The sequence below is a fragment of the Diaporthe citri genome (assembly GCF_014595645.1).
Source record: "Diaporthe citri strain NFHF-8-4 chromosome Unknown scaffold_1, whole genome shotgun sequence".
Classification (NCBI taxonomy): Eukaryota; Fungi; Ascomycota; class Sordariomycetes; order Diaporthales; family Diaporthaceae; genus Diaporthe; species Diaporthe citri.
This window is the reverse complement of record NW_025064846.1, coordinates 11,631,268-11,648,353: the sequence shown is the minus strand read 5'-3', so window position 1 is coordinate 11,648,353 and position 17,086 is coordinate 11,631,268. Positions and strand designations below refer to the sequence as shown.

Genomic DNA, 17,086 nt, shown 5'->3' with positions numbered 1-17,086 from the left:
GCACAACCAAGCGGCGCAACCCGCCTCTGATATCACATTGTGAAGGTCCTGAATTAACCTTATGTGGTCTGATCGGCCTTCTTGCCGACACAACCCACGTTGCTTCGGAAAAGAAGTCCTGGACACGCCGCGTCGCCCCAGCATACGCCCAGATGCAACCAACTTGCACCCCACCTGCTACCTTCCCCAGGATATTAACTGAGTTTGAGTCTGAATCTGCCTGCCGGTATCCGCACATTGCTTCGCACGTTTGACCTCACGACACATAAATCCTGGCATCCCCACAAAATCTTCATCTAGTGACGCCGTTTGGACACCTGAAGCTTCACAAGCAGCACCCCGTCTACCGCATTTGCCCAGCTTGCCAAGTTCCAACTGGTGTACTAGCACTGGGTCCGATCCGACTATCCCTGCGCGATTTCCGGCCCTGTTGACCTTTTTGGGAGCCCAAGAGACACGTTGCAGTACGGACTGATACCATCAAGCAAGTGCGTTGAGCCCCGTCCTGCCCTCAAGCAAGACCCTGCTGTGGGCGTGCGACTGGACATGGCCTCTCTTATAGCCACCCAAGCATCCTAATAATGGGCGTTGAAGTTTCGATCTTGCCTCGATGGCGCATTTCTGTGTCGGCTCGACCCGACTGTTGTTGATTGGGAGACTGTTCTCTTGGCGCTTGGATATTCATCCGACAACGTGACTGATTGGGCAGGCCCCTCTGGAGCGGTGTACGGCGCAATTCAAAGCGGTGTCATCTAGTGATACCTAGGCCCCATTGGCGTTGCGGATCCGCGGTGCTCTGCGAACTGAGCACGAGGGCAGCAAGCAGTTCCTGGCCACAGTCAACCAACTGCAGGTACCCAACCGGAATCATTTCTCCTCAAAACGACGTTGTCCTTTTCAGAACCTCATCTGCGGAACCGTCGAGACGAGCTGTCTCGCGGCACGTACAGAGAGGTTCTGCCGCTCTTGATGCATGCTTAAGTAAAAAGCTTCCAAGGTTGTGATTACATTTCATGTCGCATCCGGTTTCGGGCCTGTTGTCGACGACATGCGAGGCATAGCAGTGCTGCTCACTCGTCACCAATAACGGCGCTCCCATGACAGAGCAATCTGGCACTTCATTGGGTAATGTGTAATATCATCGCCCACGCAGGATACCCTGGGTACACGACGTCGTGCAGTTTTCGTTGGCCATGCCCAGACGGGTGCTCACCGGTGCCAATCTGGAGCCATTGAAGCCCTAGGCAGAACAAGGTTTGTCTAGCCTTGCGAATTCCGATCCGCCCCCCACATCTGCCCTATCCTGCCCTGCCTCGTACAAGATTTCGGGCATTCTTTATCAGGCTGTTGTTATTCACCTGCTGGGTGTCATCACAGTGATGTTCCTTTCGAGCAGACCTTGGTAGACCTCAAACTACAAACCAAGGACGCGACTTTCGACCGGAAAACACTTTGCGACTGAATCGCTGGGTGGCAAAGGTGAGGCAGCGCGAGGCACCCAGTCAGACGTAACTGCGAACGCGGGAAAAGCTGTCAAAAATGCAGCATGACGCCTCGTCCAAGTTCTGCAGTACACTTACAATATTAAGAGCTGTGAGCGAGTTTTGGGTGCGTTTTCCGATGGGTAAGTCCCTGAAGAAAGTTGCACCCAAAACATTGAACTGGCCGCATCAACGGGCTTGAGGTACCGTTACACGGCTTCTTTTATAGCCCGTCCATCATTCAGGCACCATGAAACGGGGGCAAGTTACAGCAGCCAGGCTTCTGGATTTCGTAGTGATTTCTTAGTATTTAGGCTATTTCGTCATGGTTGGTTAACGCGGTCGTATGAGGCTGTTTTGCTGTGACGAGCTACGTTATTATGGCGGGCTATTTCGCTGTAGCAGATTGTTTTGCTTTGGGTTGGTTGAAAACGGAATTCTATAATAATTCTGAAAATGTGTACGGATTGAATTGCTTTAAGGGATTGAATTGGGTGCCCTGTAGGCCTGTAGACCTATAAATCTGCTCTGAAATTGACTTTGAGTGGGCTTCCGTAAGCCCTCCTCATATCCCCTCTGACATCGTCTCATCCGACAGCACTGTGCAGATTAAAAACGAAACCATTATACGGAACCTACGGTCCTGACACTAGAAATGTAAATCAGACAACATTATTCAGTATAATAGCTCCAATACCCATCACATTGGACCCCTTGCGCTCACGCAGGAAAAAGAATTACGTGCATATTTGGTACAACCTAATCACGCAAATGCGTCGTGTCCATTGTAACGCCTTCGATATTCAGGATCCACCCGATTCCGCAAAATATTTTCGTTCGACTGGTGATGATATTTCCTGGCCCAGCCTAACGCTCTTTCCACCTGGACTGGCCGATTTCCATGGCGGCGAATATACTGGTGGATATAGTTGACAGCATCGTCAAGGTCATATAGTCGACACTGGTCACCACCCGTAAGAATTCGATTAATTTTAGCGGAGAACGCATATGCCCATGGGGCAGCGTAGATTGTAAGTCCGTCGCCATTGAATACCACAGCGTTCTGCTGGACAGCAGCTGCTGTCAACTCGGTATGCATAGGGCCTGGCATCCACATTTGTGTTTCCGTGTTGACCCAATCTGTGCCGAGTTGCGGAATATGCTGCTGGGCATCGTAACTTGCCTCATCGAGGAGCATCCTGGACGCGTTCCCGAGGTAATCTTCGGAACCGAAGATATCGACGTCATGGGTGTTGTTGCGAGATCGCAAATAGAGGGTATTCACGGCACCACCAACGGCGATGGCGGTCACACGTTGCCCGCGCTGCGCGATGTAGCCCGAAACGTGGTTGAGGCCTGCAAGCAGGGTACCACGATCGACATCTCGTGTGAATTGCTGCAATGGCACCCCATGTGCATCCGCTCGGTTGTGGGATATGAATTGCGACATTTTGCGGTGCTCCGATGCTAGGCTGCGGCCGCTGTCGATGATGTTTTGTGGGCTTGCTTGGACCGCAGCCCATGGCCAATAGCACAACAATTTGCTCTGGATATAATATTGACTAATTCAATGAGATTAGTGCCTTGAATTGATATGGACGAAGATCGTATTACTGGTTTTGCTTTTTGACATACGAGAGTAGGTGTGGAGTAGAGCGCTAAGGTCGGGTTGCTGTTATTATATACCAAGAGTCTTTCCCTCTGTTCTGTGCTGAGATTTAACTGCCTGGTGTAGAGTCAATCAACCCTGCAAAATGCATACCCATACCGAGGCTATAGGTTCTAAATATGGACACCGTAGACTACATTTTTTCATGAGCCGTGCCGTTGACTGTGCTTTCCGACGATGCATGACGCTGGTTCGCTTTCGCATCCAATAATGAACCGATGTCATGACTGTTGGGAACAGCCTCGGAACATGCCTCCTGGTACATGTTTTAGAAGTGGACAAATGCGGCCACAAGAGGCTGGCTGAGATAGCGTAGAGGTGGTTGCGACCGGAGCCCAAAGGATTGGCACCGCGAATCACCAGAATTCACGCTTGGCCATCAAGACCAGACCGCAACTGTTGGTTCAACGTTGCAGGCGGTCTCTGACGCCCTTCAGCTTGTTTATAATTAGACAGCTTCCTCTCGTTCAGTGACTGACCACTCCATGCCCGCCTTAGGCGTACTCGCAGACTGAGCTGCATGGTTGGTGGCTGCGGTGACGCCCTAGAACACGTCTGAGTTGCGCGTCCTTGACCCAAACGCATACCTTTGCAGCAAACGCTGAGAGCTCCAGTTCGACAACCCCAAGCAGTCCTTGTATTGATTATATGTCCGAATTAAGTGGGCGTACGAAGTTGCACTCTGCCAGTGTTTCTGATTGAAGTTGTGAAATACTGCGTAACAAGTACAGAGGTAGTTAGCGGCAGGGGAATTTCTCTAAACTTAGGCACCAAGGCCTGGACAGGGCGGTTAGTAGGAGTCAGCGTACGCCCACCCAGCTTCTACAGTACGCCCACCCAGCTTCCAGCGATGGCCCACCCAGTATAAGGAAATTGGCTACACGCGCTATAAAATACTAATACTACGGGGTTCTTAATAAGCCAGGGTAGCTATTTTCTAATTTAAGCAATACTTTAAAAATATAAGCCCCTAAAGCCCCCAAAGCCCCCAGAGCCCTTAGAGCCCCCAAAGCCCCCAAAGCCCCCAAAGCCCCCAAAGCCCCCAGAGCCCCCAAAGGGCCCCAGGGCGCCCAAAGCGGCCCCAAAGCCCCCAGAGGGCCCTAAAGCGCTCAAAGCCCCCAAAGCGCCCAAAGGGCCCCAGAGCGCTTAAAGGGCGCAGAGCGCTTAAAGGGCGCAAAGGGCGCAAAGGGCGCAAAGCGCTTAGAGGGCGCAAAAGGCTTAGAGGGCGTAAAGGGTGCTAAGGGCGGCGAGGGCGGCAAGGGCGGCAAGGGCAAGCAAGAGCGCTAAGGGGGCAAAGGGCAAAAGGGTAAAAATAACTTTTAAGTTGCAAATAAAGGGGTAGCTATAAAACCCCTTTAAAATAGCTATAGCTTTGTTAACTTAAAAACCCTGCAGTACTTATATTTTAATGTGGATATAGTTAATTTTCTTATACTGGGTGGGCCAACGCTGGAAGCTGGGTGGGCGTACTGTAGAAGCTGGGTGGGCGTACGCTGACTCGGTTAGTAGCGGACGGCACAGCGGCTCGGCGGCTGGGAACAACGCGCTGATTGGCGAGGTGACTCCGCCCACCATCGAGCTGATCAGATGTTGCCACTGACTCCCGATGTCGTATTGACGCCTGGCGCCTTGTGCAAATCACACCAACAACACCAACTCCTGGGCATGCCGATGACTGACCTTGACTGACCCTTGATCCGTTGGATTGAGACAAGGGATGGCCCAAAGACTGTGTCGTGATCTCAAATCAAACGACTGCCTTCGTCGGCGGAGGTTCTGACCCTCGAATTTCGGCCTGCATCATGCAACAACCACTGACAAGCATTCGGCTTCGTGGCCAGCGAAAGCGACGTCTCGCCGAGGCGCTTCTGAAACGACTGCCTTCGACGCCTTTCGCGCCCACATCGTCATTCCCCATCAAAGTGGTATGCATTTCGGACACGCACAACAAACAGCCGATTCTGCCCGCCGGCGATCTCCTCATTCACGCGGGGGATCTCACAGAGAACGGTTCCTTTGCCGAAGTCCAGGCCGGGCTGACGTGGCTGTCATCCCAACCACACAAGTACAAGATCCTCGTCGCTGGAAATCACGATGTTCTCCTAGACGACAAGTTCCTCGAGAGATACCCCGACCGGCGCTACGGCCAGGCAAAGACAAAAGCAGATCTGAGTTGGGGAAGCGTCGTCTATCTTGAAGACAGCTCCGTGACATTAGATTTTCCGCTATGTGAACTTCGCAAGGGGGGCAATCTTGATCCTAGCGGTGTTTCTGCAGGCGAGACTGGTACACGAACTCTGACAGTGTTCGGCAGTCCCTGGACACCACAATACGGCGTCTCAGCCTTCCAGTATCGGCCAGACAATCATTCGCACTGGGCTGAGAGACTTGGTTCTCTGACACCAGATATCCTAGTCTCCCACAGTCCTCCCAAACTTCACCTGGACTTACGAGATTTCCATCGGGCTGGGTGCCCATATCTAGCAGAAGAGGTCAACCGCATTCGTCCGCGCCTCGTCGTTTTTGGGCACATCCATGCATCATATGGGCGTGAAGATGTCGTGCTCAACGCAACTCGGGCAGCGTATGATCAAGTACTCATTGGATGGGGTGGCTGGGAGACAGTACTCCGCATGGCAATTTTGGTACTATGGGCAAAGGTGGAAGGACTTTTTGAACGGGGCCGCCCGAAGGATAAGAGTACCGCCTTCGTAAATGCAGCTGTCGTCGGGGGGGCTAATAATGAGCTTCGGAACCCCCCAGTCGTTGTTGAGCTATAGACGCCGCTGCAGGGAATGAGAGCCTATTGAAGCGAAGACAAGATTTGATCGGCTACTCAGGATTGACGGGCGCCGACTGATACACAGTCATCGGATGAGCAATCGAATTAAAGGCGCCCTTATCACTGAGCGATGTTATCGAAGTGATTATTGAGACGATTCATGATCCGATCCAATGAGAGGGCAAGTCTTGCCTAGTTTTGTGAAAGACCGCGACCAAATCAAGGCTCCTCCAGAGTTCAGCGACCAAAGATGACAAGAGAGTATATGAACTGCCTGCAACTTCACGTGAGTCAATTCCACAAGTTGCACACAAGGAATTCCAGTGTTTCAAAATGAATTCATGTGAAAAAGATGTGGGGGGTCCATAGCACAATATTCTTGTTGAGGAAGTCCGGGTCCGCTCGTTCGTCCGCCTTCCCTATCAAAACCTCGCCGTCATGTGTGGGGATGAACAGAGTTTCCTCCAACGCTTTGGCAGCTTGGGCCCACTCGGGAACCTGCTCATACTGGCGGAGTTGATCCGGCTGATTCCTGAGTTCTTCAACCTGCTCGTGAAGCATTATTGCTGACATCTGCCGGCTGAGCCCAAGCTTGATTCTTTGGTTGAAAGATCGGGCAAGCAAATAAGTGCAACCAGCGAGAAAGGCATACCGCTCTGGGTCATCGTCTTTAGGGTCGGCTATGTCTTTGACCGCCCACGTCTTTTGCCTCCAAAACATCTCCAGTCCATTTCTGTACGCAAACACCTTGTCGAGTACAATGACCTCATACAAACGGTACAGCGCATATAGTGAGGAGTCCTCGAATGTGCCTTGAGGCGCCGCAAATTTCCTCTGCGCAATTTTCGCCCAATGCTGATCACGGTTTGGGATGAGATATCTCGGAGGCATTGGTGGAAAGACTGGATAATCTTCTGGGCGCGGATCATAGACTTCTTGCTTGTCCTCGGTCTGAGTTAGCGGCGCTGGACGTTGACACCGCATTATGTTGCGGACTTTGGAGAACATGGTCGACTGTTGAGCCGACAACCGTTGCCTCTGGTGTCGTCGACGAGCCCACGATCGCGGTGCAGGTGGACCGGGCCCAAAAAGGTGAGCATTGGCTTCTGGGAGTTGTTTGCGTGACGTTGCAGATTGAAAACTGTCGGTTGGTGGTCGGCGCACAGCTAGGTAGCTTAGTTGAGCAGGAGTGGTTTCCAAAGTTTGGTACCAATGACCACCACTGACTCTTGGCCCGCAGGTCACGTGTCGATGCTGTAAGTAACCCGGCACATCGACATTCGCAAATCAAGCTTGTTCAGCGATGACTGGGCACGGCCTGCCATTGTGGATCCCGGCAGGCAACCAATTTAGCAGCACTTAAGCCTCTCAACCGGGCCACTGTCGGCCTACCCAGCTTCTACTGTCGGCCTACCCAGCTCTTTGCGTTGGCCCACCCAGTACTTATTTTTTTAATAATTTATTAGCAATTTTAAGTCCTCCCCTAACCCTCTGCCCATTTTTACCCCGCACCCTTTTTTATATTCATTATACTCTTTCCCCTCTTTGTACCCTTTGTACCCTTTGCGCCCAATTGCCTTCTGGGCCCTCTGCACCCTCTGCGCTTAATTGCAAAGGGCGCAGGGGGCAATTAAGCGCTGAGGGCGCTGAGGGTGCAGAGGGCAATTGGGCGCAGAGGGCTCAGAGGGCAATTGGGCTTAGAGGGCAATTGGGCTTAGAGGGCAATTGGGCTCAGAGGGCAATTGGGCAGAGGGCAATTGAGCGCAGAGGGCGCTGAGGGTGCAAAGGGTGCAGAGGGCCCAGAGGGCAATTGGGCTTAGAGGGCAATTGGGCTTAGAGGGCAATTGCGCAGAGGGCAATTGAGCGCTGAGGGCGCTAAGGGTGCAGAGGGCCCAGAGGGCAATTGGGCGCAGAGGGCAAATGGGCGCAGAAGGTACAAAGGGTACAAAGAGTGCGGGGTAGAAATTTACAAAGGGTTAGGGGAAGACTTAGAATTATTATTAAATTACTAGAGAAAATAAGTACTGGGTGGGCCAACGCAAAGAGCTGGGTAGGCCGACAGTAGAAGCTGGGTAGGCCGACAGTGGCCCCTCTCAACCAAGGCTTCAGAATAGTGATCAATCAAGCATCCTACACAGCACGAGGATTTACACCACCAAGTTCGTGCTACAGAGTAAATCATGGCGAAACTCGCAAACACACGACCAGCCTCGCACGGAAAATGGTTCCAATGTGCTCCATAGATACCGGTTTACACCCTCGTTTGTTTGACCAGTCTCGGATTTGTGACTGGTCTCAACGAGGAGGCCTAGCCCCGTTGTCACCAGCCCCGCCCTCCCCAGTTGCCTCCTAACCAGTCATTGCTCTTCCCGTTGGGACTGGTCAGATATAGACAGTGGTCAGCATCCCCCACATCATTGACCGGTACGGGTTTATGACTGGTCTTGACGACCGTTCCTAACACCAGTCACCACATAGGTGCAGCCATCCGTCTAAACACCACATACCAGTATCACATCACCATAGCTGCCTCATGCATCAATTTAGGAGCAGAAAGCAATCGCATATTGTATTCTCCTTTTAAGCACCCTAGACATCACGCCAACCTTAAGTGCAAGCAAACCCAGTGTGATAGTAAGTATCACTGCCTAATCACTGTCCGGCAGTTTGGGAAAGTACCGCGAGGCTTGCTAATCATGTACCTTTTAGGACCTACAAGGCTGCCAGTGCGGCGTTGTAGATATGGCCAGTCCCGAAAGCGGCAGCGAGGACCGCGTCACAGGCATTACATATAGTATAGATTGGAAGATCTCAAGTTAGATTAGATGAACCTGGAGCTATCCTTATCAGCCACTACACATGAATTGTTTATTCGCTCTGATGCTTGTATTGTTGTACTCAATTTCTTTGGGGAAAATTCAACATGTGAGTTTTGCATGGAACGTGATTTGGGAATAATTCCTCAGGTGTACTATGGGAGAGACCTGCTCTAATTAGACGTGGGAATAAATCCAGCCTGCGTGACAAGTTGTGCTGTGGATTGAGGATGCTGTAAATAATCAACATTCTCTTCTCAGCATAGTCATATCCTTTTGTATTCTTGGAGGCTGGAGATTCAACGCATTCACTGGTCTCTTGGAATTTAAATGGCCTTCGTTGAGAACGTCGTTGGTGGGTAAGTAATATAGGTTATCTCATGTGCTGGAAATGCTTGGAAGCATTGACAGGAGGACTCGTGCCCAGCATTAGGCTGACAGTGATAATTCACTGCCTTCTGAAGCTAATGCTAGATATGTGTCCCGCACAACTGCACCCAAATTGTGTGAACACATTGGAGGCTCAGGGAAATATTTTGGCACGGTGCAGATTAGCATTCGCTCGACCTTCCGGTCGTTGACTGTGCCGTTGAGGATTTATAGCCCACATTGTAGGCCATTCAGTCTCTTCCTTTCTTGTTTTCCACGTCGCCGTGGTACATTCTAAATGCCGGTCCTGTGTCTCCTCCTCGTGTTGCAGACGCAGGCTTAGACCCTACTAGTAATGCCCAGTGGGCTTGCGAAATGCAGGTAGTGCTACCTGCACGAGCACCTGTCACTCATCGCACAAAGTTCTGCCCAGGCCAATGTATGCTCCTATATAGAAATACAAAATTGGCGTCGCGGACCCAAATTAAGCAGCAGGGTGTCTGACCGGCACAACTGTGCAGGCCGCCGAGGCAGCTTTCCTAAATCCTTGGCTCGCGGCTGGGGAGCGAGAAGGATGTGAACACTCATTCGGCGGCCGATTTAATCGACAAGAGAACGCCCAAACAATTTTCTCTCGTTAATGGGAGATTAAAGGACTTGGCTCTTCAGAGACGTGAGAACCCACGAGCCGTTTCGGACTTTGGAGGTATGGCAACTGGTGTCACTGTTCGCTACGGACATCATGAAACGCGGCGCTTGAGATATTTCTGGGATTTATACTGTTCAATTGGTTCAGTAAAGATTGTGGCCATGATATGATCTTGGTGAGTATGGTGAAGATATAAAATATGGTGGAGATAGAACTTGATTGGATTGCTCTTGTTATTTCTTTGCAGGACAATAAAGGAATAGCACGGCGAGAATATGCATTCCAATCCCCACGTACTGGACATCGTTCTATCGGAGTTTGATGAACATTAAATGGCTGGGGGACGTGCGTACGACCAGTTGGCGTCTAGTAGAACTAATTTGACTGCTCATCTCCTCAGATCCGATTCGATTTGATTGAATTGAAGGATCCTGCAGCAGTTTGCAGCGCAACAGCTGGCTACTCGTTGTGCAACCACATGACTAGCTTTCATTGGCTCCTTGGTGGCGGTGCCCCTGGAAATAGGGCGATCCGCTGCGGCACGGAGCCAGTAAGCAACTCGCAGACATCGGTGGGAACGAAGCTGACCCTACAGCTAGGAAGCCTCGCTGCACACCTGTGCATTTGGCAATTACTATAAAACCGCCGACATGGTCACTACATCATGTCCCACATCTTCAGGCTTATTCTCGCACAAGGCTCTCAGATCTACACGATTGTCCTCTCACCCATCTGTCTTTCGTCTTCATTGGCTCCAGCAGTCCCATTCCTCCTGCTACTGTATGCCTCCTACAGCTTCCCAGCAGTCATACAAAGCCCGTAAGCAATGCTGCAATATGTCCATACATCTCGACCCTGACTGATATGACATATACTAACTATTTGATCTTAGTGCCAGCACGATGCGTTTTCTAAACACCGAAAACTTCAAGATCCACCATTCCACGGGTCCTCCTCCTTCATACTCAGTCTTTTGCCATGCCCACGGCTGTGACGATATAGGCTTTGAAGACTTCAGCAACCCTGAAATGCTTCCACACAAAGCAGGATTCCATCGCTTGTGGCAAGCCTGCAATCGAGCCAGGAACCACGGCTCAAAATGGCTATGGTCCGACGCCGTGTGTATAGACAGAGGCTCCAGCGCTGCCCTAACAGAGGCTTTCAACAGTCTAGCCCGTATCTATCAGGAGTGCACCTTTTCCCTTATTTATCTCGAGGATTTACCACCCGGCGACTGCATTGACGCTGGCTTGGAGAAGCGGCTCGCGAATTGTGCCTGGCTGAGGAACGTTTGGGTTCTGCCGCAGCTCATATTTCCAAAACACTCGTACATCTACGACAAAGACTGGAACGAGATCGGCACGAAGACATCTTTGGCTCGGCAATTATCATTGGCGACCTCCATCGAGCAATCTGTCCTTATCAATCCAGCGGCACTGGGAGAATATTCCGTAGCTAAGAGGATATCTTGGGCCTCACAGCTTGACGCCTCTCGACCTGAGGACAGGTCCTTCGCCCTGCTCGGGATCTTGGGGGTTCACATGCCAATTGTCTATGGAGAAGGTCACAAAGCTTTCATCCGACTACAAGAAGAAATTTTACGAGACACCAACGATTATTCCCTGTTCGCTTGGCGCCCAGAAGTACCCCAAGAATACCGAGGTCTTCTCGCATATTCTCCAGCAGAGTTTCGGCATTTCGACAAAGCGCCGAACGGACCATTCCGCATCAGGGGCGAGGTGCAACCCATTTCAGCCGGTATCATCATCCATGCGCATTTCCAACAAGTCGGTCACGATATTGTTCTGCCTCTGGAAAATGCTGAGGGATTCGTATACTCCATACGACTGTCGAAGTCTGGACAAGGCTTCGTAAGGAGCTGCTCCGCCTCAGAGATCAATTTAGTCCAATCCTCGTGGATACAGCAACCATCGAGGGTGGATTCGGAAACAGACCAGAAACACCCAGAGCGAGGGACGGGTCAGGATGTTGTTCTACGCGTTTGCGTCAAGCGTGAAATGACAACGTCAAGCTGTGGCACTGCCAATGAGCTTCCATCTGGAACTCGTTGTAGCGCGAATGAGCCCTTGAGTCCTGTCGACAGCGTTATGAGCTCACCATGGGAGAGTCGGTGCCACTATTCTCCTACACCTACTTCGTCTCACGACACCAGCTCCAAAGGTTTATTCGATCCGAAGACAAATCCTCAGGAAGGGTCTCCTGCAAAGTCAGTCAAGGGCATGCGGTCGAATGGCGAAGTCGAGACACATCCCTCCTGTAGCCTACATTGTGAAAGACGGATCGAGACGTCGAAATGGGTCTATGCTTCTGCGGATTTCAAAGGTAGTGGTGTACTGGATCAGTGTAGAAGGTCCAGCATTTCCACGGATGATATTTCTCTGGCGGCAGCGATTTCAACACCCCGGACACTCGATGCAGACCACCCATTCTTAGTGGCCGTGCCAATTCTCGCCGACTCACTGATTGAGCTTTTTCACTCCCAGCCATCTAAAGAGTCTTCAAAACGATCGAGACTATATCAGAATATACAGGGGAGAAAGAGGGCCAGGCTCAACTGCTCTGAATCTTGCGTTGATGTTCAACAGACCCTTGACTCCGAAGATATCGACACCGTGGTCGTCCAGCACATGAGAGAACAAGACAAGAATTTTGCATGCCCGTTTTATCTTCGGAACAAACAGAGTCACCGGACATGTTTGACAAGGTACCAACTGAGAAATATGGAGGATGTCCGGGAACACCTGTGGGCGGTCCACCGACAGCCTTTGTTCTGCCCAGCATGCGGGCAAACATTCTCTAGAACTTCTGATTGCAACAGCCACATTCGAAGTCGTATCTGCACTCCCCAATCGATTCTGCCGACCTTCGAAGGGGTCACAATCGGTCACATCCAGGAGCTTGCAAGGCAAGCCGAGCTGCCATTGTCGATGGAGAGTCGTTGGCTCGCGATGTGGGGAACCATCTTCCCTCACACGGAAAGGCCACCTTCGTGGCTCTACGCGGCCGAGGAAGAACTCAGGGTGTGTGAGCTGCGTGGATTCTGGAGTAAACACATGCACAGCATGGTGGAAGACATCCTGGAAACCCAGGGGCTTCAAGTTCATGCGATGAGCGACGAGGGCGAGGATCTCGAAGCGCTATATAACACGGTCCTGAACGAAGCCATGGACAAGATGCTCGGGTGCGAGGAATGCGTTTGAGTCGATGTGGGAAATTTGACGACGCGCGTCGGCGTTGCGATGGGTTGCTCAGTTATTCCATGGTGGTGGCTGATTTAGCGTCCTTGACAGTCGGCGAAGTGATTTGAAAAGCCTCAGCCTTAGCTAAGATTTTCCTCATTTGGCACAAGCAGGTCCTGTCTTCCAATCCTAATTACATTTCCCGTATTCGTGCATCAATTAGTAACTTGAAGCCGGTATCTACAATTTGGGACCTACGAAGTGAACCTCGCTCCTCAAGCCCTCCCCGAATTCCGGCCAGCAATGAAGTTTCCTGTGACTCCCCGGTACGAATATTTTACTCTTCTGTTTGGCAGCCAACAGTATCAGGTTACAAGATCTGACTAACTGTCTAGGCATGTGAGGACTCGCCGAATTGTTGTAGCACATGAATTGAAGAGAATCTTGGGCCCGGGTTGCTTAGTCCTGGACCAAGCCTGGACGGCACTTGAGTCCTGAGAATCCTGTGGTATGAAAAAAAATTGCATTCTGTGTCCCTGGTCGGGAAGGTCATTATTCATAAGAGAAGTTGATCAGACATTGTTACAATCTGAGATGCCACAGATCGACTTCTATCAGAGCTTGGCGTACCTCAAGAGTGAGATACTACCAACCATCAAAGGAATGGAATGTCGGCCGTCTTTCTACCCCTCAACACTGCCAAGAAAGGCCATCGACGGAAAGCAGAAACGTTCCACATCCAGAAAATTCCGACCAAGGAGATAAGAACATATAGTCTGCGTGAGTGTATGGTCCTGTGAGGGAATGTATACCGACAAAATGGTACACGCTCGACCTCACCAGCTGGAACCAGCTGTGGACAACGTATAGTAGTTTGTAGTTCAACAATGACAATTCGGAGAGACTCCAAGGAGACTGCTGGCTGTCGATGATGACCTTATGGGTGTGGAAGGTACAACCCAAAAGTTCTGTGATTCGTCCTCGGCAATCGGTGCAAGTGTCGAGAAGATCGTGTTGTAATAGGAGTGGGTCCCGCAGAGATAGTGGAACAAGCCCCGAGTAGAAGCTTGCTCACAGATCTTCCGCGGTGGCTCTCCTCTAAGGAATTCTTCCCCAACTGAGAACAAAAGAAACCGTGATTTCGTGACCTTGAGTACTGGCCCAAGTCCGATGGATCCCATACGATCCTCAGTTTGGACGATATGAGCCCCATGTATACTGCTCGGACGATCCAAGGAAATCGTCCCAGGAAAGCTCTTGGTTCACCAAGGGCTGGCTTGACCCTTCGCCAAACTCGGGCTGATAGATGCCAGTCCAGCCTGGGTCCTGTGATTCCGATGATTGTACCAGAGGCGGGGCATAGCCTTGGGCAAGTGGATTTGCAGCCAACCCCTGACCACCTGCCTGGTTTGTCGGAGGCTGGATGGAGCTTGATGGTGGTGCAGGGTTGCTAGGCCCTTGAGCAGCATGAAGTGGAGCAGGGTCCCCAGACGGTGTTTGCGAAGAACCGGCGAGGGTAGTGGCACGACTGTGGCCATGCTGGACCGGCCTGGCAACACTGATGAAATGGTCGATTATGGACCATTCATACGGTCCAAAATTTGTCGCGGACGTGCCGGACGACAATTCCCGCGATTGATCATTCTCGATAGCGGCACGTACGTCAAGCATTCCCTGGACCAAATCTGTTTCCCCTGAAGCATAAGGCGACTCCGGGTCGTCAACGCCGGGGTAAATCACGCGCCACATCATCATCCACCGCTCAACAGCGTTAGAGCGATGACGGTGTCTCTGGTTGGCAATCTCTGTGATGGTTTGAAATTGTTCCGCAGTGATTCCAGTTATGCTAAACGACTGAATTTGGCATGTTCTCGCAGCGATGTGCCTATGCAGACGCTCGAGAGACGGGTCGTTGTCAAATGTCTCGCCACAGGACGGGCAGGGGGGTGCCTGGATGTGCACTCGAAGAATGTGTTGTCGAACGTCCGAGGTTCGTCTGAACCTGCGCTTGGAGCATTCGTGGAGAGGATGCCTGTTTCTGACGTAGAAAGGACACAAGAACAACTTGACGCTGTCCTCTTCGTCCGCCATAGGAAGTTTGTTGGGAGGGGAAGATCCGTCGTCGCCGCCCGGTCGTTTACTGATCTGCTTCTGGTGGCCACACTGGGGAGCCCCGAATCCGTAGTCGCGGGCAGTCCTGTCGACTACCAGTCTGCCGCGTGGTCCCGTGAAACGTGTGTCGCTCGATCCAGAGCCATCACCAGTTCCCGGCCGGTTTGTCTGGCCTTCGTATACAGGAATGGATGAAAGTTCCAGCTTGGAGAAAATGTGGGCCAGAAGCGCCACAACGTCGTCGTTGTTTACTTGCTTGCGATGAGGGCTGTATGACAAGGCAATTTCCGAGACAATGACCGGGAGTCCTTGGAGATTGGGGATCTGTTGGGGTGTGATCTTACAGCCACGCGTTTGTTTAGCTGACGATGTGAGTTGTTCAGGATGACTGTCAACATCGAGGGCAGGACCAGAGTCCATGTTGGGTTTGCTTGAATAGACCCAGGTAAGGGCGGGATGCCCAAGAGGACGACTATGAGCTCGAAATATGTACGAGAACCAGCGACGAGAAAGAGCACTAGACAGTGTGGAAATCAGCCGTTTTGAGCCCAACGACGGGCACCACAAGCCACACCTTGTTCAATACCAGTGCGCACGGGTGTATTCGCGGAAAGAGAGCATTGTAATGGGTGGCCTGCACAGCCGCGTTCGAGTTGTTGCGTGCCGGTGAGTGTCTTCCCCGGATTGCACGCGAGACACGTCCACTGCCCAATGCGCCCCCATGTGGCTAACGAAAAGCCGAAGGGCCATAGGCTGCGGGTGTGGGGCTCGCCACCCATCACGTTATGGCCTTGGTTGCCTTACCCTACTGCGATGCTCACCTGTGTCCTCAGCTGCGTATAATGTCCTGTTTTGCAGTCCATTCGTCCACTAGCAAGACGGAGTTGACATCCGGCTATCGAGATCCGGAGCCTGGTTTGAAGATCAACCCCGAAGCGAGAGCTTGCCTATGGCTTTCTTCAGCACGTGAGAGACTTGGGATGCAAGGCATGTGTAAAAAGCCTAATTATTGGGTAGCACTGTCAGTATCAGAGTGCGCGGGCGCGTGGTGATTCGGCAATGCAGCTGCCAGCGCCTGCATACAGCACGCGCATCTTGTACAACTCAGACGCCGAGGCGTAGTTATCGACTATTGCTTTTGTGCTGAAGAATGCACACATCACCTGCAATTGGTTGCGCGAGCGTGTAGTGAGCTCCGCGGTCCTATCAGCACAGATGGGGCGTCATGCAGGTGATATGGATGCATGTGCAGTCAGCGCTCTCCCCACTTTTGGGAGAAAATGGAGAAACAATTGACGATCTTTGTCACTTACCGGTTTGGGCGGAGCCTCGTTTCTATAAAGAATGTAAACTGCAGTCCTGTCCGGGAGAAATCTCACCTCCGCTCAATGACGTGAGGCCCGGCCAGGTCTGAGGCTAAGACAACCAACTCAAAGAACTCGACAGAAGAAGGTAGAGTCGAAATAGACGACTGGCCTCGATAATCAAACAAATTTCATTGGAATTTGGCGGTTGGCATCTGCAGTCTGATCGATTGGGGGCGGGGCTCGATAGGCATATCTTGGGTAGTGGGCTCGTGGTGTAGCGTCAAAATGCCGGAAGACAACTTCCTGACCCCTGAAAAATACTTGAGGGACTGGGCTGATTCAAGAATAAATGACATGGTGCCCCAATTATACTTGATTTAAAACCAGGCCGCTCGTCGTTGCCGGCGGTCCGGAGGGGTCCTCGGCCAGTTATCTCTCACCCGAAAGCTCTGTCGCCTGGTTCCAAATTTAGCTGCTTTTGACTAGGATGCCAGCCAGGTGCTACCATTAGGTAGTGAAGTACATTGAACAATTCCCACAATTGCCACATTCTGGGCGCAATGCAGGCTGTGTTGTTTTGGCTCCGCACTCGTGTACCGATGCCCCTGTCTACGCAGATGCGTATCAGTGCCCCTGTGACCCGAGTGCGTCACCTGCAGCCGACGCGGGATAAACAGCCTATCAACTGTTTCTACACTACC

At 51.6% G+C, this 17,086-nt stretch overlaps 6 protein-coding genes across 6 annotated transcripts; 4 read left to right on the top strand and 2 right to left on the bottom strand.

The window, feature by feature from the left end:
• Nucleotides 1-2,640: 2,640 nt before the first annotated feature.
• INS49_003013 (uncharacterized protein) lies at nt 2,641-4,437 on the top strand (the record flags this gene model as incomplete). Its single annotated transcript, XM_043163813.1, has 2 exons — nt 2,641-2,795; nt 4,275-4,437. 2 exons carry the CDS (start codon nt 2,641-2,643, stop codon nt 4,435-4,437), a joined length of 318 nt encoding a protein of 105 aa, XP_043032319.1.
• Nucleotides 4,438-4,952: 515 nt separating this feature from the next.
• On the top strand, nt 4,953-5,930 carry INS49_003012 (uncharacterized protein; the record flags this gene model as incomplete). Its single annotated transcript, XM_043163812.1, has 1 exon — nt 4,953-5,930. One exon carries the CDS (start codon nt 4,953-4,955, stop codon nt 5,928-5,930), a length of 978 nt encoding a protein of 325 aa, XP_043032318.1.
• Nucleotides 5,931-6,271: 341 nt separating this feature from the next.
• Nucleotides 6,272-6,940, bottom strand: INS49_003011 (uncharacterized protein; the record flags this gene model as incomplete). Its single annotated transcript, XM_043163811.1, has 1 exon — nt 6,272-6,940. The coding sequence occupies one exon, from the start codon at nt 6,938-6,940 to the stop codon at nt 6,272-6,274; it is 669 nt and encodes a 222-aa protein (XP_043032317.1).
• A 3,490-nt stretch (nt 6,941-10,430) lies between these two features.
• Nucleotides 10,431-11,641, top strand: INS49_003010 (uncharacterized protein; the record flags this gene model as incomplete). The annotated part of the gene is made up of 3 exons (XM_043163810.1): nt 10,431-10,585; nt 10,659-11,301; nt 11,357-11,641. 3 exons carry the CDS (start codon nt 10,431-10,433, stop codon nt 11,639-11,641), a joined length of 1,083 nt encoding a protein of 360 aa, XP_043032316.1.
• Nucleotides 11,642-12,507: 866 nt separating this feature from the next.
• On the top strand, nt 12,508-12,987 carry INS49_003009 (uncharacterized protein; the record flags this gene model as incomplete). The annotated part of the gene is made up of 1 exon (XM_043163809.1): nt 12,508-12,987. One exon carries the CDS (start codon nt 12,508-12,510, stop codon nt 12,985-12,987), a length of 480 nt encoding a protein of 159 aa, XP_043032315.1.
• Nucleotides 12,988-14,154: 1,167 nt separating this feature from the next.
• Nucleotides 14,155-15,498, bottom strand: INS49_003008 (uncharacterized protein; the record flags this gene model as incomplete). The annotated part of the gene is made up of 1 exon (XM_043163808.1): nt 14,155-15,498. One exon carries the CDS (start codon nt 15,496-15,498, stop codon nt 14,155-14,157), a length of 1,344 nt encoding a protein of 447 aa, XP_043032314.1.
• Between the last annotated feature and the right edge of the window lie 1,588 nt (nt 15,499-17,086).